Here is a 23,073-nt window from a genome sequence, read left to right on the forward strand (position 1 = left end):
TCTGTACTCCGTCCAGTGTGTAATTGTGGTATCTGTAGCATCAGCATATTGTGAGTGATTATAAATCTAGTCGTTGTCTAAACAAATCCAATCGCTAACTTAAACTAAACCAAATAGTCAATAACCATACCACACCTTCGTGGATGAATAAACATACAGGAGAAAGTGCTCGTAGAAGTCCAAGGTCTAAGATGTCTTTTTACTGCCAGCCGCTTTTATCAGTCGATCAGCGACAGGATTGTTCAGCGACAGGATTGTTGTCGCCTGACTCGGAGTGTTCTTCTGTGCCAGCCGCTTCATTTCTGCCGACAAGGAACTCATTGTAGAAGCATCCCTTGCTGCCGTCCGCTTTGTAGTAATGCACATTAGGCATTATTTCCTCGCCGCAACTTGTACTCTCGGATATTTTCTTGTGCAGTTTTTTAGGAATTTGATCAAGCGACACAGGGGTTATCTTCCGTTTGTCCGCCGCAAACTGCAAGGTGTAGGCCATGTTGGTCGGAACCTCTGCCTTATCGGATGTTTCAATAGCTCTGTTCTGCTGTTCCTCCTTGTAGCTATTCAGTGCTGTGGCGACCTTTTTTCGGTCTAGCTGCTCCAGAGCCATGGACGGGAATCGTTCCCTCAGGCGACACCGCTCCTCAGGCAACTTGAACTGCTCAAACTCCAGCAGCTGGTTCTGGAAACCGGTGTTCGGATTGGCTACAGCGCGACCCGCGCGCACCACCTTCAACGCCTCCTTCCAGTTGAGGTGCGTGGCCGTCATTATGTAGGCCACGGCCACAGTCACCGAGCGCGACATACCCGCCAGGCAGTGGATGAGCACGTTGCCCTCCCGCAGCCGGGCGGCGTGGATAAAATCATTGCAGACGGAGAAGTACTGGGAGAGGTTCTGGTCCGGCGTGTCCGAGGCCATGACACATAGGTAGTGTTTGTCCTGCAAGAAATTGTAAACGAGTTAGCTGGGGTGGGAATGGGTCGTCGGTGTTGTCAACGTACCGGCAAGAGACGTCTGGGACTGTCATGTATGGCGACGATGTGTGATATCTGTGACCTCTCCAGCTGCGTGTGATCCTTGGAGTCGTGGTAGCTTCCAACATACACACCCGGCAGCACCTGCCGCACGAAATTTAGATGAAGTAGACATTAAGACCTGCTTGACTTGGCTTAACTCACCTCTGCCATATGCCAGTTCATGGCCTGGTCAGCAATTGATACAAGCTGTCAATCTATTTTTTGCATTCTGTTTTGTTTACATTTTTCTGTTGACCAGTGTGACCGCGGACTTATCAATAAAATATACCGCACGTCTGTTTTGTTTACATTTTGAGTGCGATCGCCGACTGCCTATCGAGTATGTCGATAAATATGAGTATTTAACGTAAGCAGTGAGGCAACCAATAACACATAACGTAAACGGTAAAAATAGTTAAATTCAAATGGTTAAAAGTCAGGGACGACTGAAAAGAGGTGAATTTAATTGACAAGTGCAGAAAAGTGTACGCACATGTAGGTGATGGACTTTCTTAACATTTCTTGCATCTGTGCCAAGTTGGTTTTGATTGGAACTCTTCGAAGACATCGCCTGGAAATGTGCCATCTAGTGGGCGTTGTCTAAAAGGGATATTCGTGGGGCTTTTATTTTATAAGCTAGTATGTGTTAAAATGTTTCGTGTCTTGGAGACAGTTGCCTTTATTATTGTATAATAATTGTATTAATTTGTCAAACTTAACGATTTCATTATATAACTTTAGTTTAAAACCGTTTTGTGCATTTCTCTAGGCATTCTAAATACAATATTTGATTGCCCCACCATCCATCCTAAGCATCTTAACTGAACCTCCTCCTTTTGCTAAAGCCAGCTTGCAAAGATGTCTCAAATCTCCCTTAGATTGTTTTCGATATTCTAGGAAGTGTTTGTAAATAAATTTACGCCCGTACAAATTACAAATCTATTTGTGTTTCATTTCTTAACGATAAGCCACAAGCTTTAAAGCACACAACAATGCGTTTGGTTTAAATTTGTTTTAAATTTTGGTTTCGCTTAAATTTTGTCTCCTCTGGTATTGCTTTTGCCGTGTGTGTGTGTGTGTTTGTGTGTGAGAGATAAGAGAGAGAGAGAGTGTTCGTCGTGAGGGCCGTGTGGGGGGTGAGGAGTGAGCTAATAAACTTGGTTTATATATTCAATGCTCTACACAATTCAACAACTCTAAATAACAATCGCAATATCAATATCAGCTAGGTATGAATGTATATAACGCTTATGTTTCTGGCTTCCCTGTGTAGCCATGTTTCTTTTGTTGTTTGCTATCAAAATATGTTCAACAATGAATCTAATCCAAAATACGCAATTGTACAATTCTCAATTATTGCCTCGCTTGCTTGGTACAAAACTAACAAATGCCCGCACTGCCAGAGGCTGAGGCTGGGCCTGGACCACCTGCTCCTGCTCCTGATCCTGTGCCTAGGGGGTGGTCGGTCAGGCCTTGAGACCTTGAACCGACAACAAAACTGCTCGTATAAATATGTACATACGAGTACGTACGCTCTATAATGTACAGTAAATATGTGTGTATATGTATATGTCGGTACTGTTTAAATGCGTCTCTGAAAAATAATCTCTCAACTCAACATCTGATTTTGATTGAAGCTGCTCCCAGAGCCGAGGCCCAGCAGCCAAAGCCAGCAACGTAGGATGCCACAGCCTTGGCGTCTAACAGTAACAGTAAGCCCGAGAGTAGCTCCCAACATCCACGGAATCCTCCCTAATCTCGAAATAATTCTGTAGGTCTCGCGAGCGTGTACCAATGGATGCCATGCCGGTTATGCCTAGGCAATACGGATTACGGATTAAAGACTAAGTAGTTCCAGTAGGGATACAGTGGGTGCAGGTGTAGTTCGCTTTAAGTACAATACCCTCTGGCCTGGCCTTCATCTCGGCTTTTTCACCAGACTAGTGGATCTGTGGGAGAAGGGAGAGAGGCTCTCTATGATTTGCAAAGAACTGGATGATGCAGAATTGAGTACTGACCTCTTTACCCCGTGACGCGGACTGGCCGGAGGTGTGTTGCAGGGCGAAGGAGGCGCCGAGCCACCCGACGAGCCCCGCGACGATGCTATTGACAGAGTGGAGGCACGCGGTGCGGAACAGCCCAGATAAATGGCGGATCCCTTGTCAGGATCTCGCAGATCCACGCGTGACCCGTGGACGGAGGAAGGAACCGAACCTGAGTGATTCAGAATTAAGAATTATTTTTTAGAAACTTCTCCCGACTCACCCGTGTAGGCATGCAGACCTGCCGGACTGCTCCGCGGACGCACACCGAAGCCGCTCACAGTGCTGGCACTGCGCTGGAGCTGGGATGAGCCTCCGTCGCTATCCCTGCTCTTGGACTCCCTCCGACTGCCGGCACTGTTCACCCGCGGAGTGCCGCTAGTGGAGCTTCCTGCCCGCGGTGCACATTGGCTCTTGCAAGGCTGCTGGGAGCGCTGCTCCTGCTCTCGGCGGGCGTCCTCGAAGGCGGCGGCATACTGGGCCGCCTCGCTGGAGGTGGTGGGCGGCTGGTCGAGCGGAATATCGTCCTCGGGTATGGTGGTGCGCTCGTTGCCCACCGACCGGCGGGGCAGCGGCAGGGGCGAGTGTTTGGGTGATGTGGGGCAGGACTGGGCGGCAACTCCGGCACTTACACTAAGCATGCTGGACGAGGCGCTGGTGTTGGCGTTGGAGGATTGGGCACGGAATCGCGAGTGCGTCGAGGCCGTCGAGGGACGGCGCCGAAACAATCCCTTGGTGGGATCCATGTTGCAGACGCCTGCAAGCACACAAGAAAATACATTTAAATATTACCTATCGAAAACGGTCAATCTTTTATTGGTTATTCGGTCATTTGTTGCTGGGCGGCCTGGGGAGTCTTTTCGGGTTTACGCCGTCTTTTTCGTTTGTCTAGAGCCTGGGCCTGTAACACCCGCTGCGGTGGGTGCTCGGACTCGTACCATTTGGCCAGACGCTTCGTTGGGCGGATTTCTTCCTCCAGATCCTCATCTAGGTTGCAGACGAAGCGCCCCCGGTCGCTGTCCGCATTGTGGTAACGCACGTTTGGCATAATATCCTCGCCGGAGCTACTAATGTAGTAATCAGAGGGCTCTTGGTCTAGTTGCCTGCACTTCCTCTCGCAGGTTCGGCGCTTCCACTTGGCCACCACAAACTTCAGGGTGTCTCCCTTCCCCCGATCCGCATGAGCCGCCTCGTCGTCGGGCTTCGTTTGCGCGTCGTCTGGAAAGGGACTGAAAGCAGGGGTGCTCGCACCTGTGGGACACTTCTCGCCTCGAGAACAGTTTCCCTCGCAGATATCCCGGTTCTGTAGAAGCTCCTTGTAGTTGTTCAGGGCCGTGGCCACCTTCAGTCGGTCCAGCTGCTCCAAGGCTGTGGACGGGAATCGTTCCCTCAGCCGTCGCCGCTCCTCAGACAGCTTGAACTGCTCAAACTCCAGCAGCTGGTTCTGGAAACCGGTGTTCGGATTGGCTACAGCGCGACCCGCGCGCACCACCTTCAACGCCTCCTTCCAGTTGAGGTGCGTGGCCGTCATTATGTAGGCCACGGCCACAGTCACCGAGCGCGACATACCCGCCAGGCAGTGGATGAGCACGTTGCCCTCCCGCAGCCGGGCGGCGTGGATAAAATCATTGCAGACGGAGAAGTACTGGGAGANTGTGGACGGGAATCGTTCCCTCAGCCGTCGCCGCTCCTCAGACAGCTTGAACTGCTCAAACTCCAGCAGCTGGTTCTGGAAACCGGTGTTCGGATTGGCTACAGCGCGACCCGCGCGCACCACCTTCAACGCCTCCTTCCAGTTGAGGTCGCACCGGCAGTAATACATCCGGTGCCGGTGTCAGTGGCTCGCGCTGTATGGGCGGTCCGTCACCTACTCGTGCAACGGGAGGGCGTCGGCCCGCCGCACCTATTTTAGTAACGTCTGCCTCTTCATGACCCTCTCCAAGACCAGGCCGCACAGGCTCCGGTACTGTGTATCCATCACAAACAGGACGTTCTTTAACATCACGAGTTAGCTGGGGTGGGAATGGGTCGGTGTTGTCAACGTACCGGCAAGAGACGTCTGGGACTGTCATGTATGGCGACGATGTGCGATATCTGGAACCTCTCCAGCTGCGCGTGATCCTTGGAGTCTCGGTAATTGCCCACATACAGTCCCGGCAAGACCTGCAACATAGAAAACATAGTGAAACAATAGTCCTTTTCATTCACAATAAAATTTGGTTATGTATGTACGAGTAAAGATTTTTGTTATACAGTTTAAAAGTCTCGAAGATTGACTTGTTGCAGTTCCAATCCCTTGGATCCCTTGCAATCGTTCCACATCCTCTACATATCTGATCGTTCAGACTAACTGTTTTATTTTCGATGTAGAGAAAGTACCTCCCGTACTCCCGTACTTGAGAAGATCGAACTTCAAACTGTCCAGGCCGTTTTCGTTGAGGATGCGATGGAAAATCACACTCAAGGTCTTTTCGTTGGTCTCAATAACCGCGAAGCGCCACTTTGCCGACGGCAGCTTAATATTGGGCACGACAGTTTCGTCAGTATATACATGGAAATCTTCAAGTGGTTCGTTAGTTATGGTTTGCTCACGATCACTCTCGATTGGATCGCATATTTGACTTGCTGCTGCGTTACAACATTTGCTCTCTTCACTACCGTCTTATCTTCGTCTTTAGTGCCATCCACCTCCAGCTTCCGTTTACCTGGGCCATCGGGCTGTTTTCTGATGGGCACCACTTTCCCAAGACCCAGGCTGAGCTTGCTTTGAGCCAAGCAATTCGGTGAAGCGTTCTTGTCGGCGTACTTGGTTGAGCGCTGGGACTGGGAGGTGTGCTCCTTGAGAGTCATCCTGGCTAGCGGCGCTCCTTGAAAAATCTCCATTATAACCGCTGCCAGTGGGCCCCGAAGGTTGGTAAACAAATCTGGATCGGCCAGAGGATTGGTAATGCAAGCTGCAAGTTTATCAATTCTGTCGCCAAGAGTGACGTGGATATTTTTACGAACCATTGCTGGAATTTTATGTCCCAAACGTTTTTCTTGATGCCTTGGTGTTGCCTTTTTGCTTACATTAAGCTCTACGATATGCCAGTCAGTTGTCTGTTCAGATATACATATAATTTTCATACCAATGGTGCACGTTTCTAAGTTCGTTTTGTTTTACCTCTTTTAGAATCGTTCAAGCTGTGGTTTGTGGTTTTCGAATTCGCTCGATTTTTGTTGCAAACTCACTAAGTGGCGTGACGAAAATCTACGATTTGAACGACTGAAATGATTGGATGCATGCAGTGTACATATTTCACCTTGAAGGTACATACATACATAATTAAAATTCAGCAAAAGTTGTATATAGCGAAAGTACCGTCCCAGAAACAGCGAGTGAGAGTTTATTCTATAGATATCTACAAGTATATGTCGAAGAGCTAATGGGACTTCGTGAAACCTATGGTCAAGACAAGATAGCGAGCGAGTGAGGCAACATGTAAAATAAGTGTTCGTAGCCGTGGCTAGACACATACATATAATGGCTTTTATAGAACACAATTTATAACAATAGTATGTTTTCCAACACCAAAAGCCAGCAAACAAACACAGAACAATGTACCCAGAGAGCATGCACTTTTCGCACTTTGGTCATACTGGGCACAGAATGAAATATATGGCACTTTCTGTCGCAGGAAAATTTAGCGCATCTGAGTACTGGTCTTTAAGCCCAGTAACCCAGTGCGGACATTTCCCACAAGACTATTGTTTCGATTTTTTGTCCAATGTGTCATAATGTGTCATTGAACATACTTATATATCGTCTCTTGATATTTGTACCTATCTTGAGGTCTAGACTGCACGGAAAATGAAGTGTAATGCAGCTACATTAATCAGTCCACACAGATCTGTAGAGATAACTAAAACCAATGTATGTATATACAATTTATTTTGAGTGTCGTGGGTCAGCTGGGTCAACGTTTCTCTTTAAAATATTCTGCATAAATGTAATGTAAATCCAGTAAACGCTTCCTCTTTTTTGTTTCGTTGTTTCATACTGTTTGTAAATTTGTGAAAATTAATTGAATCGCAGGGAAAAACTGATATTATTGTGCGGTAAGGTAGACAAAGCCTTGCCGAAACCGCACCGAGTACAACCTTGAAACTGTTTGTCAACCATATATTTTGCTCTTACCTTGTTCATGCCATTCCCCATGTTTCTTCATTTAAAGGTGTGCGGCTCACTTCCTCAATTGTCAAACGAATTGGCCAAAAACACAGTGCTGCAAGAAGAAGAAGAGGGAAAAGAAGGGGTTTAGGTTTTCAATCCTTTCATTTGGAGGGTCTGAGGGGTCGGCCTTTCCTTCCGCCTATCTGTCTATCTGTCGGTCTGCGCTTTTGTTTTGGTTGGCCCTGATGAAAGTGCAAGTGGTAAGTTGCAAGCTGTTGCCACTGCCACTGCCACTGCCACTGTCAGGGCCGGGGTCGCCACGCCACGCCACGCCACGGCACGGCACGGCACGGCAGCCCACCTCAGCCGAGACATAATGGATGTCTTTGCCACCGCCTTGTAATGGATGTAAACAGACCTTGACGTTGACTCTGCCACTGTCTTTGTTGCATCTCATTAGTGGGACAGGCAGACAGACTGAGAGAAGGATTCTCCTAGTATTGGTATTCGAATTGGGCTGAAATGCCAGAGGTTGCCCAGCCATCATCCTGATGAGCCTCCGGCCATCATCCGGCGGTCCTGCGCTGGTTTGGCCCCCAACTGCAGGCGGCAAGGCTAAGTTCTCTCACAGTGCTGTCCTTGCAACAGTTGGTTGGACTTGGGCCTTCCTTCCGACAATGTTTTCTCCGCGGAAGCGTACCCCAGAGACGTCAGTGACGTCTCATCACAAAGTCAAGTCGTAGGCAGTACATCTCGAGTTATATAACCACACACACACACACTTACACACACACACACACGGATATGTGTATAGGCCATCCTTTGGGTGCACTTGGAATTCGCCACATTTGCATAAGTGTCTCGAGTTGAGGCAATGAAGAGTGTCGCTTTGTTGTAATTTCATTCCCGGCACGTTGTCGTCGGGCCACGGGCATTAAATTGACTGACACATTCGTGTCGTGGAGGAGCAGATAAGGCACGTGTGGCCCGTCCTGCAGCCATAACAGCAGATGAAGCAAAGGCATAAGCAAAAGCAAAAACAGCTGCCATTTGCCAGTCAGCTTCACCCCCACGACCTTTTTCCACAGAAAATTACGAAATTAGAGCAGTCAATCCTCTTCATTATGTCGATGGTATCCAGAGGCAATTGATCAGCCGAAATAGCTTAGCTGCTTAGCAGTGCTCGGACCACATCGGCAAGGATTCAAGTGCATCCAATCACCATTACAGTTTCTATAAATAGTCTGTGGCCACACTTGGTCTGACTGGGGAGCGACCAGAGCGCCGCCATTCAATTGAAATCAATTGATGTGACACTTCGCTCGCCTCCTCGCAGTGTCTTTCGCAGTTCCACTCTTCAGTTTCGCTGGCGAATCTCAAACGCTTGCCACCGCCAGGGAGATTGGGAGAGGTTTTCCAGGAAAACTGCAAGTCGGAATCGACTCGCTTGTGTGGGCCTGGGATGTCCTGCAGGCTGCAGCATCTCGTCTTCGTCCTCTGTGGCCATTTCAGCGTTTTGTGTTTGTTCAGCCAGTGTCCAACTATTTTAGGGGCCATGATTGAAAAACATTTTTGCATTGAATTCACCGACAAACTCCTAATGAAATCGCATTGGGGTGGCTGTCTGGTCCCCGCCCCCCTGTTCCCCCTTTACTTGTGGGCTGTTTGCCAAGAACATTTTTCCTCCGAGTTTGGACAGAAAAAAAGTGTTGCATGCCCCAAGGCCCAAAGACAGTGAGCGAGCCACGGAATTTATGGGAAACTTTAATCAAATTAAATTGGTCCCTGCCCTCACTGATTGCGCTTGTCAAGATTCTCATGGGCTGCCAAGTTTTCCACTTAATGCTTTTTCTCTTGTTTTTTTAACGACAGTTTCTTTCATTATCATTTCCCATCAATCGACTTCTAATTCCGACTTTTTGCTAAGCCCAAAGTCTGCCGAAACGGGCGGTGATGGGCAGGACCCCTACTCGTATATAACATAGACTATATATATAGTACGATATGTACTATATACATATAAATTAGCTGGAATCCGGCCTTGTACTACTTCACCTCCCCCCGTTGGCTGACAGTCAATTATATCGTTTAGACATTCTCCAAACATGAGCAATAAAATACATGCAAGCGGCACCAGAAGCCAGCCACACCTACTAGGACGCGGGATGGGAGCAGGACGGGGCTTTATGACTCCATCGCTGCTGCTGGGCCTGCTGCTTGGGTGAGTCAATACGACAAGGCGGACTGGAGTGAAGCCCCCGCAGCGACTGGATTGCTGTTCAGTGACTGTGCAAAAAAATGTGCCTTTTCCACGAGTTTTGTTTATAATAAATGTCTCGGGAAAAAGGACCCAAACAGGAAAGACACACACACACACACATGAATCTATCTAAATATACATGTTCTGAAGGGCGATTAAGTTTTGCTTCCTTTACTGCCAGGCAGGCAGTTTTAAATAAATTCAAAGGAAGCCGAGCGAGCCCTTTGCTCTCGTGGACATGAGGCATGCGGCACACAAAGCAGAAGAGATCGCAGAGGCAGGAGATGGGGAGACATCATGTTTGCACACACACGACTGGATAAGGGCAGCCAAGCTGGCAGTCCAAATAGCGCCGCTTAGTCTGGGGACGATGCCAATGGACTGGCAGGATTGGAGTCCCACTCCTCGATTCCTCGGCTGAGAGAAACTTTCTCTTCGGGTACACGTGCTGCCATAAAATGGTTTATTAACATTGGGGGGATGGTGGCTGGTTGTAAGTTTCATGAGCATCGAAGAGCATCCATTGCTGGAGGCAAATATTTGAGTAGTTCGCGGGGGTTCGGCTCCTAAACAAACGCTGGGACCAGCAGAAACTATTCCGCGATGGCCACCGGCTATCTGCTGACCGAGCCCCCCCCCCTGATAGAACCCCTGTTCCATGCTGTCCGCTCACCCACATCCTTGACAGAGACAAAGTGTTGCAATCGCAGTGGCTATAAAAGTGAAATGGATCGCCCGGGCGTCAGTGCTCCCCATGATGGCACACATAATCCGAGGACCCGAGGACATCAACCTTGATTTGCGTGCAATTCATCTTCCCTCACATTCAGTTCCTCCTCAGCTGAAAGCTAATTAAGTGCATTCATGACCCCATCCAGGGAATCCCCCTTCAGCAAGTGACAATTATTGCCTAATGAAGCCCCCGGCTGGGAAAGTTTTAGTCATTGACGGAACTCAATTTAAATAAAAAATTATCCTGATGTGGTGGAAGGGATCATGCAGGCACGAGAGGTCGAGCATGCCCCAAAATATTAATTTCGTTTTACATATGCAATGTGGTGGACACAAAACCGAGTTTGGGCAATGTTTTATTTAGTGTGCAACAAGGGAAATTAAGCAAAATGGAGCGTTTTAATTGTGAAATGGATAAAGTGGAGCGAACGAAAGGGAATGGGAAACTACTAGATAATTATAGGATATCATGTATCAGATAAACACGAAAAAAATTTATCGTCAGCAAATTGGAAAGGGGTAAACATATGACTCAGTCCCCCCATCAACCTTTAAAGTAGAGTTTATCCAAGTGAAACAGCAAATAAATTAATGGTTTTAGTAAGTAGTAAGGACAAAAATCAGATGGACAGCAGAGCAAACAGATACCTTTACAACCCGATGGAGTTTGATATATGTAGATCAATTATAAAATATGCGTACCTCCGAAGCGACACATCCGTGCCGATGCAAGACCAGACCCTGACTTTAGCCCATGACCCTACTCAAGTGGAGTCTTCGAGTGGAGTGTACCCCGCCACCACAGGCACGTTTCGGGGCATTTTCACACCAATTTGCATTTGACGGCCAGATGACAGGGGCACGACCTGAGCCCGACACTGACTGGGTCTGGGCCAGACACACTACACATACGACCCGTGGGGCATGATTTACATGGAAAACACTTACGCGCGCCACTGCCACAGGACTGGGATTCCGTTAATTCCCAGGTTGCGTGCCGTAGCATAAAAAAAAAACAGAAAACAACAACAACAAAAAACAAAATACTTTCACAAAAAATGGAGTAAGAGCCATAGCCAAAAGCCACAAATTACGCCATATAGGAGTGTAATTTTCGGGACATTTGCGTTTAGCGGGAATCCGCATTTGGAGCAGGTAAGGGTCAGTCGCCAGGCGTCATCGACCAGGAAAGCGACCCATTAAAGGGCCTTTAGGGTAATGGATAAACTTACATTATCGTTGCGCTCCTCTGGTGTCTCCTTCGTCCGCTGTTGGGTCAATGTAACTCCAACATGAAGGACTCGACTTCTGCTTTTGTTGATGCTGCTGCTTTTGCACCAGCGACGACGAAAAAGAGAAACCCACGACTGAGTGGGAGGGAGAGAGGGTCGCGCAAGGTGAGCGGAACACAGCAACTCCTCACAGACTGTTATATCACGACGAGGAGGCCGCAGCGGCCGCAAACGTAGAAATTTTGATTCGTTTTTAGACCCGTTCCGAATTTACGAGTTTACGAGTTTCCGAGTCGCTTTTCTCTCAGTGTGAAGGCAAAAATTAAATTTTTTGACAGTTAGGGCTGCCGTTTACTGTTGTGTTTCTGCCTCGCCGTGGTGCCGTGCCAGCAGCGTGTGTATCGGGGGCGGGGAGCAGCAGTAACCACGGCCACAACAGCAACAACAGCAGCCACAAAGCGACCAAGTAGTAGGAGAAACAATGAAAGGCAAACCGCAAGAAACGCAGCGCAAGAAAAGTGGAAGGAAAGGAAACAAAAAATGAGCTGCAGCCGCCGCGTTAGTGTCGTGAGGTGGAAGATAGAGAGCGCCAAACAAAACGCCTCAAACGCTGGTCAGAGACTGAAAGGAAAGCTCAGCCAGGACTCGCTCGGCTCGAGACTCGAGTGGAGTGTAAAAGGCAGAGGATGGCACCGACAGCGGCAGTGGCAGCGCTAGTGGCAGAGCCCGCTACAGCCGAGGGTCATGAATGGGAACCCGTGCCGAGCATGCGCTCTGTAGCAGCGCGCCAAAATTAAAGCTCACTCAAAGCCAGGCCAAGACGGAGAGTGAGAGTGAGTGAGACTCAGTTAGAGTGAGTAAGACGCCTGGAGAGAGAGGGAGAGTGAGTGCGTAAAAACCTTTGATTCAGTTATATAATTGGTGGCCAGGTTTTGGTGGCGTTTGTTTTGTTGCCATATATTTATGTACATATGTATGTACAATGTATACTCGTACATACATACGTATAGCGGTACCTGTCGGTCGGCAATTAACGCCCCAGCAATAATCAGGGAATTGCCATTTCCCCACCCACTGCCATAAGGAAAGACTGTCGATGCACGCGCATGAAACGGTTAATGGAAGCCATATTTGGACACTAACTATAAAGCAGTGCTGTAAGGGATTAGCGGCAAAGTAACAGTGGGATCGGAAGAGCAATGGAATAAAGAAAATATTTAAAGATGCGAAAGTAAAAGCTCTCCTCCTACCCCAACACTCATTGTACTCAATGCACCTGAACTGGCTCTAGTCACCAGACTCTAGTGTAAACACAAATTTATTATTATAGATCCCATTAAGAAATTGGTTTACTGAATATACAAATATAGATATGTAGCATCCCCGAATGTAAACACTTTCTGAGTAATTGCATTGAATAAATAAATTCTGATTCCAATGCTATTCCAATTCTTCCCAACTCCTATGTATATCGCTTTCAGTCATTCTCCGATTTCAGCTTTTTCACACAATAGGCACTTGACGCGGCTGACTCATTCGATTCGATTTGTTTTGACGGGTTTTGCAGGGTCCCATAAAAGGAACGCATTCGCGTGCGATACTCTCACTAGAAGTATCACCACCCACTCTAGCTCGGCAACTCGTGCATATCGCTGAATGTTTTGTTAAAAACCTAACAAATTTTACTCCGATCTTTCGTTCATGGAGAGATTTCTATAATTTGACTTTATTTTTGCATTGCGTTTCGCCTTTGTGTCTATATCGGATGGCTTTCCCCTTTATACATATGTATGTAGATATGTATATATTCTTATCTATCTATCTATCAACCTGTTATATCGATCTACTATATAAACATGTACATTTTATATTCCTACATATGTATGTACGTACATAACGATAATATAATAATTATATGTAAATAAAATAAATTATCATTTGTGTAGAATTCATATGCGTATTCCCTCTATAAAGAAATGTGCAATGTTTAATTATGAATTATTTCAGTTTTATTTGCTTGGTCGACGCTGTTGTTCGATCGCGAAGCTAGAAAATATTTGGAAAATACATATGTACATACATAAATATGTACATACATATGTACATCGAACGGTTAAAGCAGCTTTCTGTGTAGGCGTGTCGCCGGACATACAAATGTACAAACATACATACTAATGCATCACTTGGCATTCTGAGGAAAATGCCTTGGCCATGTGTGACGCATTGTTCTACAAAAGGCAACAGAGCTAAGTAAACAGTTTTTGGTTTGGCCAGAGAGCAGTATGCAGTAAGCAGCTGGCAGTTATCAGTCGATCGTCATATCAGTTGATTGCAGAAGACATTCTGGCGCTGCAAGAAAAAGTTTAGAAGTCCGTTACCGTTGCCGGTGATGGTTCTCGAGTGGGGTAGAAGTTTGCGGCAGGAAAGATCGTTAGTCACGATTGATCCATTGAGGGATTGATTGACGATTGAACAACTCCGCTAGTGGGCGACGACAACTGTTTACCCCTGGTGCCGCTGGTGACGCAGTGGATGTGTGGTGGCGGCGGACGTGTAGGCGTCGCTCTGGCTTATGGTTACACGTTCTAGAAGCCATGCGACTGCTACGACTACCATGGAATTCGTCTCTGAGAGACGCTCTCGGCCAGCTTTCTGGCCCCATCGTCGCGTCGTCTCCACGTCCGTCTATTTATAAATCTGATGTGTGTGTATCTTGGGCAATGATCAGTGCAAAAACCTGAGAGAGCAGAGACCCTCAGATGGAGAGTAGCAGACAGAGAGAGAGAGAGAGAGAGAGACAGTAAAATGTTTACCTATTTAGGCCTTAAACTGGTGGAGTGTGGAGAGACGAGACTGAGACACGGAGACAGGGTCGACATATGGCAGAGAAGCCAAGCAAAGCTTACACACACACATATTTACAAACCGCGTGGCAAAGCTACGCAGAGAGGGAGAGCGAGAGACAATGAGAGCAGCGCCCCAACGTTAGCTGGCGACAGCGGGAGCCATTTGCTTTGGGGCCACCAGCAAACGGCGATGGCGCTCAATCGACGAGCAACTTTGGCAGCGTGAAGAACGGAAGACTACACAACGTGGATATTTGGCTAAATAAACAACAACAAAATCAAAGTGTGTGCTTGATAGTGTGCGTGTGTGTGTGTGTGTGTGTCCGCGGCAATGTGCAAAAATAAAAAATCTATATATATTTTAAATTGAATATAGAAATACAAAAGCACACACACGGCAGAGCCGTGGAAGGGAGACAAAAGATTGCAGCGGAAATACTAAAAAAGCAAAAATCGAAAAGTGGAAGTTGAAAAAAGTGTCGGCGTGTCTCTCTGTGTGTGTTAGAAAGTGGGGCCAGAAGTGACATCACACCCAGAGAAGGGGACAAGAGCAACATAGTGTTTTGCAGGAGCCCAGCCGTTGAGAAGTATCAGCAGGAGAAGCACCCAGAAAAACGGCGCAAATTAACGCGCAACGCAGCGGAACATACGAGAACGAGCAGAGCAGCACGCGTCGTCGTCGTCGTTGTTGCCGTTCAAGGTGAACCCGCCACCGCACTCCATTCCCCCCACGAAAACTAATCTCTGTCGCAGCAACCTTTTCGACAAGCCTCAGGAGTCGGATCTAAACTTTGAAAAAAAAAAAAAAAACAAAGAAGAGAATACAAAATTGTCTATTCACTCCGGACTCGAGAAAGTTTACGGTTGACGGCAACGGTAACGGCAGGGATATCGGTTAAGGAAACAACTCCGAAACTGAGATGAAGCCAACTGTGATAGCAGCGAATCAGGCCCATGCCCAGGCTCAGGCCAGTGCGGGCGGAAACGGAGGTCCCGGAAACGTGTCGGGCATCAATATACCCATCAATCGGGAGTACGTGAGCGGTGCCCACGGATCCCCGCACCAACAGCAGCCGCATCCGCATCCTCAATTCAACAGCAGCACCCTGCCCGGATACGGATCGCCCAGGCAGCGTCCCCCGCACCAGCAGCAGCATCCTCAGCAGCAGGTTCCCACAAATCAACAGCAGCAACACTTTCAGGTGAGTGGACTTCCCGGGCTAGTCGTGAAGGATAAGGCGACGAGCGGCGATGAGCGAGCCTCAAGGTTGGCGCCAGGCAAGGTCGCTTGGACATATTCGGATGCGTATTACTGTGGTCTTTGTTGTTGCTGCTGACAGTCGGCTGTGTGTAAATTCAATTACAGTGAAGCTGCTCCAGAGTGGAATGCTCATGACATTTATTACAAATTTGCCTAGTAGACAGCCGTTCTCCACTGCTTTACTGTACTCTGACGTTGCAATTGTTTGACTTTGTTTTTTTGCGGATGTACGAATCCTTCACGTTCTCGCAGTGCCCTCGGGCTCATTGTACACTTTCCACATCGATAAACGGGCACAAAAAATGGAAAAGTCGGCTGGAGGTTGCGTAAAAGCCCCCCACTGAGTGGGAGGAGAGGGCGTTCGTTCGTACCCAGCTGCTAGATGCACCGAAACCATCAGCCAACCAACCAGCTCATTGTGGCAGCTGTGGGCACAGTGTGTCAAGTATGTATGCATACACTGTTGACCTACTCAGACTGGGCTGCTGTCTCCTAGCCGCTGCTGTTCTGCTGGCTTCTGTGAGCTTTTGTTCGGGTGCAAAGGCAAGGAAAGGGTGCTGTCGTGTCAAGCACTCTTCTGGGCAGCTCTTCGTATGGTTAATGCGGCAACGCGTGCGGAAATTTACCGCAGACCCAAAAGTACAGGCGAGTTTTTTAGTGGCCTAATCTATTGGCCAGCCATCCAATTTATCAAGAACAAAAAGATTTGGCGCTCTATTCGCTGAAAATATTTGAAAATTTCTAGAAGAAACAAAAAACCTCGCTCGCTCTCACTCTCTTTTGCTTTATGGCTAGCTCTCTGTTTCTATTTCTCTTGACGTGTTTCTGCTCTCTAGCGAAATACCGACTACCGACTGTGTGTGTGTTTTCCTTAGTAGGTGGGCAGCAGCATACAGTAATATATAATATATAATGACGCTATATATTTATGTACGTTTGTGTAAGCAAGTCAGTTGTCTAATACGAGAGGCGTGGGCGATATTTTTCTGTTGGCCAACGCAGAGCAGAGCCCACAACACTGTGACGTTTCCTCATTCAAACGTCATCAACAAGTTAATGTACCGTCCCACAAAAATGCCATGTTTACAGTTGGTCTTGCATAAGAGGGTGAGAAAATGAGACTGTCCTTTAAGGCAGACTCAGTTTCAGTTTCTTAATAGGAAGCACAAAAGAGGGGGAGAGAGAGGCAGAGAGCGATAGGCAAAGCTAGACAGAAACTACGAGAACGCAGGAGAAGATCCGAGAGTGGGCGAAAGCTGCTATAAAACGGCTTCAGCGTTCGATTACTCTGCTCATTCATTCACATTCCGCCGAACGGAGCGTTTTAACGAACAAAGACAGAGCAGAAGTAAAATAAAGTACATTTGTAATAGAACAACAATTACTGTTAATTGATAGAGCAAACAATCCGGAATACGATTGCAAAGGTAAGAGGCGTCGAAGTGGCACCCCTACCCTCTCTACAGGCAATGCAAACAGCTGTTCGTGTTCGTGTCGAATTATTGCTGACTGCTCACGACAAGTGCCGCTCGCTGAGTCATGTTGTTATTTATAAACAATTCGCCCACCGAGACAAACACTTTACACTATACATTCTCTACACCTCATACATATTTCCCATTTCGTACTCGCATTCGCACTTGTTCTCATAACAACTCTCGATCTTATCTGTGATTGCAGCCGACTTTTGGATTCGAACCCGACATGGATATGGACATGGACAGCATGTTTCCGCGCTCACGTATGGGGCGGATGCACCACGATCCCTTCGCCGGCTTCGGTGACTCACGTAAGCGGAGTAGTTTGCACGGTCCCCCCCAAACGAATGCTGACGATGCCTTTTCCTCCCATTTTGACGACGCAGACTTTGGGTTCCCCCAGTTCTCGACCATGGGCAGGCGCGGCCGCATGGCCGGCGGTGCCAACAATCACATGGACCACGACGACGATTTCTTTAACCGGCTGCCCTCGGAGTTCCGTCAGTACATCCCCGATGGCTTTGGGGCCAGGCGCGGCACGGGACAGGCGACTGGGGCTGTGCCTCCACAGCAGCCGCAGAAGCAGTACTACCAGCAGGATTACCCTGTGGCACCACAGCAGCAGCAGTTCGTGCCAGTGGTTCCGCAGCAGCAGCATCAGGTGCCGCAGTCGCCCTCAAAGCGCCTATGCGATGCGGCCATCCAAACGGAGGATCCTGCCGGACGTTCCGAGGTGGATTGTGCCGCACCCGTTAATCTGAATCAGCATGGTCTGCGCAACACTGTGGACATGGGCGTGAAGAGTGTGGCAGAGCAAGACCAGGCGGCCCGCTCTCACTCTGCACCTCCTCCAGAGCAACAGCAGCAGAACCTGCTGTACCAACAACAACAGCGACCCACTCCCCCGCCTGGAGTGCATCAGCCACAGTTTGGCACTCAGACCAGTCCACCGGTGCAAGGGCAGTATCAGCAAGCGCAACAGCAGCCCCAGCAGCATCCGCCTCAGTTTAAGTCGTACTATGCCCCGCATCAGCAAACGCATCCTCAGCAGAAGCAGCAGACGCCGCCTCCTGCCCCACAAACGCCCGGGGGAAGCTTCATCCGTACTATTCCCATCTTCGTGGAGGGTCGGACTGAGCCCATTATCAATGCCCACAAGGAGATTCCAAACCAGAATGCTCCGCCTAGTGCCCAGGCCCAATCTCAGGCCCAGGCCCAGGCCCAGGCCCACTACTCGCCACAGCAGTCGCGTCCAACGCCACTCAATACTCAGCAGCAGCAGCAGCCGGCGGAGCAACAGTTTGCGGCAGATGGAGCTGCAGGACTGCCACCCCAGACACCCCACACTCTCGATTCGATCAACAAGATTCAGGACATCCAGCGCGACGTGCTCGACCTGATGACCAAGGTAGAGCAGTTCAAGGGCATGCGTCAGGAGAAGGAGTATGCCTACCTGGACGAGATGCTAACCCGCAATCTACTCAAGCTTGACACCATCGACACTAACGGCAAGGACAGCATTCGTCTAGCCCGCAAAGAGGCCATCAAGTAAGTTCTGTCTTCTCCTTAGATATCAGTTCAAGATTGTTAATCCATCGATCCTCATCCTTTCAGATGCATTCAGGCTTCAATAAATGTGCTGGAGGCCAAGGCCGAGGAGAACGCCAGGCTGGCGGCAGGAGTAGAGGCGGGCCCTCCCGTCATCGAGCAGGCGGCCACAGAGGCTGCGGCAGAGGTGCAAGAGCCGGTCACACCACAGCCACAGGATGCTACAAAGATTCAAGAGCCAATCCCTCTGCCTCCGCCACCAAGTGCTGTGGAGGGATCCGCTTCCAACACTGCCGTGGAGGCTCCGCTAGCAGCAGCCGAAGCGGCTCAAACCGTCTCTTCGACTGAGACAACCACCTCGACGTCCGAATGATGAACAGAGCGCCTCTACAAGGCGACCACCACATCGAGACAGCTACGCAAATTAACCAAATTCAAGTGATGATTGGGCGGGAGAATGACGAGTGACGGCGAGAAAAGGATTTTGTTTGGAAGTTACAGCGAAAACTTGATTGATTAAACGGCATGTGAAGTGAATGTGAATACGAGTATCTTTGATAGTGTTCCATGCACACATGCATATACATATATACATACGTACTACACACACACACATACATATAAGCATACAAATCTCATGTGACATAACAAAGGCATCAGCATCACCCATAACACGCAATACACCACATGGTACGTTTCGTACACCGCATAGATTAGGCTAGGAAGGACTTTGATATTGATATATTGAAACACAAAAAAGTGCCTGCATAGAATTTGAAAGTTAACAAACCGAACACGATTTAGCAACGATTTATAATGATAACTCAGTGGCTTGACACTTGAAAGAGCTGATTATTTTTAAGCGATAGAAGATCACGACTATACGAGTCCAGTTTTAATAGTCCGATGGGACAACTGCGGACGGAATGGCAGGTAGCAGCAGCGAGCACCAGTATGATCTCATACAAATCTACAGCAAATGGAGCTGAGCTTGCTAGCCACACCTCTCCGGGCGCACCGCTTACATCGCGTCTTTGCTACAGTTGAATCTGAATTGTTAAACAAAGGCAAACAACACACACAATTATTGAAAACTCTTATGAATAACTATTTATGCTACTAATTAATACGAGAATAAATGTAGATATTGTTGACCATACCACAATATTGTTGCACAATTATCAAAGTTTATTATCGAAAAGGTTACAAAGGGGTCTCCATCTAAATACATGTACAGAGTCCGGGATGGGCGGATGGGATGTGATGGAGAGGGGGCTTATATACTGACTAAGTAGTGGTTGGTTACACTGTATGCACTCGTAATGTTAAGAACATTTTAAAAGGACGCAACATGGTTTCGACACTTAAAAGTCGAACAATCGTATAATCATATAATAATAATAATAAGTATCTATACACAGACACAGATGGGGTGGCATATGAGGCATCGAGTATATATATATATGTGTGGATGTATGTATGCAATGTACGTTTTATAAAGTGGTACCATGTAATATATGTATGTAAAAACAGACGTGATGTACGATAGAAATCGCCTTATAGTCATATTTAGTCATCGTTAAATCTCCCCTAGGTTCTCTCTGTGTTGCATTATTGTTCAAGAGTTGGGATTAAATGTTAAGTAGTTCTCTTCCGGTTCCATAAAGTAGGGATGTATGTAGATATCTAGCAAAAAGGTGGCCCAGCTGCTTGGCACTTGGGTCGCTGCTTAGTTGATGATCTCGACATAGTTTGCCGGAAACAGTCCATAGGTTCCATCAGGGCCGAGGCCCTGCCACCAACCCTCATCGATTTGATCGATATGCGTAATGACATCGCCCGGATCGAATGTGATTTCCGACTCGTCGGCTGCCTGGTAGTCGTACAGTGCTCGGGCACGCAGACCCAGATCTCCCAGGCTCTCCTGGCATATGAAGTCGTCCTCGTTGACCAAATCGGTCACTAAACACAATAAATTAGCATTAGTTGGGAAATCATTGAAACACTGACTCTTCTTACATGTATTCCTTTCCAAAGTGCTAAGGGCGCCAGTCTTGGTCGACTGCGACTGCTGTACTGTGACTGACACCTTGGTGCGCACCTCCTCCTCCTCCTGATACACCGCCGTGTCCGTCTCATTTGAAGACGTTGTCTCGTCGGGCGACTGCGACTGCAGCGAGTTGGTTTTACTGTGAGGCGATCGTTTAATGGTCGAGAACTGCTCGCTCTCGTGGGCCAGGGGCAAGTCGTCCACTGGATGCGTCTCGGCCTCCACCTCGGTTATGGTCGAGACAACTTCGGCTGCCACCGGTGCAGCAGTAGGAGCAGGAGCAGGAGCGACTGGGGCAGCAGTCTCTACTACTTCTGGCAGCTTGATGGTCGACACAGCGCGTGGTGTTGAAGGCACAGATGCTTCCTGAGGCTGGTTCTGGTTGAACACATTGATTCGCTGGGCAATGGAATTGCGTGCTGGTTTCGCCGGCGGTTGCGTGTTAAGTCTATGAGAAGAGAACGTACTATTAGTATTGGAGCCATAGTAATGAAAGGATTTCTCACTTGGATTGCAGCTGGCCCTCGCTGGTGTGCTTGGTGAACATGGCCTTGGCGGCGCCGACACGCGAGCCAATCAATTCTCGGGCCTCCTGGTTACGTGCCTGACGCATGCGCTCTGCATCCGTCAAATTGTTGCCAAATCCTGGTGCGGTTTTCTCGGGGCTCAGCGGTTGCGGGGATCTAGAAGTGCAAATGGTAAAAGTTTTCACAAACTTATTGAAGCTAATGGGTGGCAATCGTAGTTACGTTTTGATGGGCACATGTGCCGGCTGGAGCTTGGTGGTGCTTATGACTAGCTTCTCTCTCTCCTTGTGTTCCTTTTCCTCGCGGCTGCGAACCTCCTGCTCCAGCTTCTGCAGCTCCACACGTTTGGCATCTTTCTCGGTCTCGAGTCGGCGCTTCTCCTCGGCCTCTTCTTTTTTCCAGAAGTCCTGCATGACGCTGGCATTAAGCTCCTTGGTTGGAATCACACGCGTATAGTTTGTCCCCACAGGCGCCTTCTGTTCTTCCATGGTGCCGCGAGGAGCCTTGAAGCTGTAGGCAGAGCTGACGGCGCTCAGTTTTTTCAGCAGGCGCTCCAGGTCGATGTCATCCTCATTCCGGGCGTTGATGGTGAGGTGGGCACCGGAAAGTAGATTGCTAACGTCACGTATGTGGTTAGCGCAGGTGCCCTTACGTAGCACAGGTGCGCCTTCGCCCTTCACCATAAAAAGCAACAACAAAGCAGCCGGTTAGAGTTTAGATAAGCGTCTGGCGATAAGATTAGCGGCTGCGGGACTTGGTCCTGACTCACCTGCCAGTTGATGAGTAAGTACTTGTTGAGGCCGGTTTTTGGATCTTCAATGCGCACGAAGGCGTACATGATCTTGCCACTGTTGAAATCCTCGGTGAGCTCCTCCACACCGCCGTCTCCGGAGGCCACGAGTTTCAATTCGTTGGTTTGGCCCTCGTAACCGAAAAGGGACCAGTTGGTGTCGCTCTTGTCGTCCAGCACATCCTTCCAGGCGGCCACGATTTGTGAGCGATTCTTTTCAAAGCTGATGGCCATGGTGTGGGATTGCCAATGACCTTGAACAAAGAGATCTCGGCCAGCTTTCACTGGTTCACCTTATTTGGGTGCCTGTGTCGTCGTCCAACGTCGTTCGAGTGAAAGCCAACGCCCCGCAATGTCTCAAACTCTGGCTTCGGAGTGGCTTAGTTTTTAATTAAATGCACAACTGCAGCCGACTCTTTCGCACACACACAGCAAACAGCATAGGATAGCGGCTGATCTGATTGATTTTCCAGTCTTTGTCTCTGCGTATATCCAGTGGCGAGGATGGTCGCGGCTCCTGGTCACAGCTCTCCAAGTCACGTGTGCATCAGTGATAAAAAGTAACGGCTGGGCAGCGTTTCCATTTAGTTAATTTGCCTAGTTGAAATGTACTTTTAAATATTTGCTACACAGTTTTTGCAATATAAAATATACCGCCTGACCCTCAGAAATATACTGAACCGTACCTTATTTTTTTCAAAATATACCATAAATAGACCGAGTAAGAAAAATTAGCCCACATATCCCCATCTATTTGAAAAAATAGATTAGAATAGAATAGAATAGAATAGAATTGAATAGAATATAATAGAAATAGAGAAATGGAATAGAAATATTCTTTTGAATTTCTATATCCTCCTTACTAACAACAGAACAGGGTTCATTCAATTTACCCACTGGTCAGCAATGGATTAATCTTTCTCTGTCCATGAAAAAAATTCATTTTCCACGATTTTTATGTTCGCCTAATATTATAAGCTATTTAAATCTCTCAGCACTGAAAGTATAATTATATCAGATGGACGGGATCAATTTTCTAAGAGAATATGTTTAGGACTTTTACACAGAAAAAAAAAAAATATATATATATGGAGAGCATAAAACGTAAGTGGGCATGACATTTTACGACATTTAAACACC

The 23,073-nt window shown here is 48.0% G+C and overlaps 3 protein-coding genes across 10 annotated transcripts; 1 reads left to right on the plus strand and 2 right to left on the minus strand.

Annotated features, from left to right (window-relative positions):
- Nucleotides 1–98: 98 nt before the first annotated feature.
- Nucleotides 99–11,558, minus strand: LOC117580109 (dual specificity protein phosphatase 22). Of its 3 annotated transcripts, XM_034266385.1 has the most exons (7): nucleotides 11,434–11,558; nucleotides 7,234–7,321; nucleotides 5,103–5,219; nucleotides 4,308–4,746; nucleotides 3,280–3,813; nucleotides 3,033–3,228; nucleotides 2,305–2,963 (listed from the first exon to the last, which is right to left on the minus strand). In XM_034266385.1, exons 2-7 carry the CDS (start codon nucleotides 7,252–7,254, stop codon nucleotides 2,933–2,935), a joined length of 1,338 nt encoding a protein of 445 aa, XP_034122276.1. In that variant the 5' UTR covers nucleotides 7,255–7,321; nucleotides 11,434–11,558; the 3' UTR covers nucleotides 2,305–2,932. The 3 variants fall into 3 exon arrangements, with proteins under 3 accessions (XP_034122274.1, XP_034122275.1, XP_034122276.1); XM_034266383.1 differs by lacking the exons at nucleotides 2,305–2,963; nucleotides 3,033–3,228; nucleotides 3,280–3,813; nucleotides 4,308–4,746 and adding an exon at nucleotides 99–937; XM_034266384.1 differs by lacking the exons at nucleotides 2,305–2,963; nucleotides 3,033–3,228; nucleotides 3,280–3,813; ... (2 more) ...; nucleotides 7,234–7,321; nucleotides 11,434–11,558 and adding exons at nucleotides 186–937; nucleotides 1,000–1,116; nucleotides 1,177–1,280.
- Nucleotides 11,559–11,748: 190 nt separating this feature from the next.
- Nucleotides 11,749–22,587, minus strand: LOC117580107 (drebrin-like protein). Of its 2 annotated transcripts, none has more exons than XM_034266380.1 (5): nucleotides 21,913–22,587; nucleotides 21,366–21,817; nucleotides 21,123–21,299; nucleotides 20,905–21,064; nucleotides 11,749–11,876 (listed from the first exon to the last, which is right to left on the minus strand). In XM_034266380.1, the coding sequence occupies exons 1-5, from the start codon at nucleotides 22,165–22,167 to the stop codon at nucleotides 11,772–11,774; spliced, it is 1,149 nt and encodes a 382-aa protein (XP_034122271.1). In that variant the 5' UTR covers nucleotides 22,168–22,587; the 3' UTR covers nucleotides 11,749–11,771. The 2 variants fall into 2 exon arrangements, with proteins under 2 accessions (XP_034122271.1, XP_034122269.1); XM_034266378.1 differs by lacking the exon at nucleotides 11,749–11,876 and adding an exon at nucleotides 19,734–20,528 and having other exon boundaries at nucleotides 20,586–21,064; nucleotides 21,913–22,585.
- Nucleotides 15,087–19,725, plus strand: LOC117580105 (BAG domain-containing protein Samui). 5 transcript variants are annotated; one of them, XM_034266371.1, is made up of 4 exons: nucleotides 15,087–15,481; nucleotides 17,221–17,598; nucleotides 17,635–18,566; nucleotides 18,633–19,164. In XM_034266371.1, the coding sequence occupies exons 1-4, from the start codon at nucleotides 15,200–15,202 to the stop codon at nucleotides 18,937–18,939; spliced, it is 1,899 nt and encodes a 632-aa protein (XP_034122262.1). In that variant the 5' UTR covers nucleotides 15,087–15,199; the 3' UTR covers nucleotides 18,940–19,164. The 5 variants fall into 5 exon arrangements, with proteins under 5 accessions (XP_034122262.1, XP_034122261.1, XP_034122263.1 ...); XM_034266372.1 differs by having other exon boundaries at nucleotides 15,091–15,481; nucleotides 17,221–17,329; nucleotides 17,405–18,566; XM_034266374.1 differs by lacking the exon at nucleotides 15,087–15,481 and adding an exon at nucleotides 16,839–16,967 and having other exon boundaries at nucleotides 17,221–17,329; nucleotides 17,405–18,566.
- Nucleotides 22,588–23,073: the final 486 nt, after the last annotated feature.

Source organism: Drosophila guanche, unplaced genomic scaffold, assembly GCF_900245975.1.
Source record: "Drosophila guanche unplaced genomic scaffold, DGUA_6, whole genome shotgun sequence".
NCBI lineage: Eukaryota > Metazoa > Arthropoda > Insecta > Diptera > Drosophilidae > Drosophila > Drosophila guanche.

Coding starts and splice junctions, on each gene's coding strand:
- LOC117580105 (XM_034266370.1), top strand. CDS start 15,200: ATGAAGCCAACTGTGATAGCAGCGAATCAGGCCCATGCCCAGGCTCAG. Junction 15,482..17,220: donor AACAGCAGCAACACTTTCAG/GTGAGTGGACTT, acceptor CTGTGATTGCAG/CCGACTTTTGGATTCGAACC. Junction 18,567..18,632: donor GCCCGCAAAGAGGCCATCAA/GTAAGTTCTGTC, acceptor TCATCCTTTCAG/ATGCATTCAGGCTTCAATAA.
- LOC117580107 (XM_034266378.1), bottom strand. CDS start 22,167: ATGGCCATCAGCTTTGAAAAGAATCGCTCACAAATCGTGGCCGCCTGG. Junction 21,300..21,365: donor GCACATGTGCCCATCAAAAC/GTAACTACGATT, acceptor TTGCACTTCTAG/ATCCCCGCAACCGCTGAGCC. Junction 20,529..20,585: donor CACTTTGGAAAGGAATACAT/GTAAGAAGAGTC, acceptor TATTGTGTTTAG/TGACCGATTTGGTCAACGAG.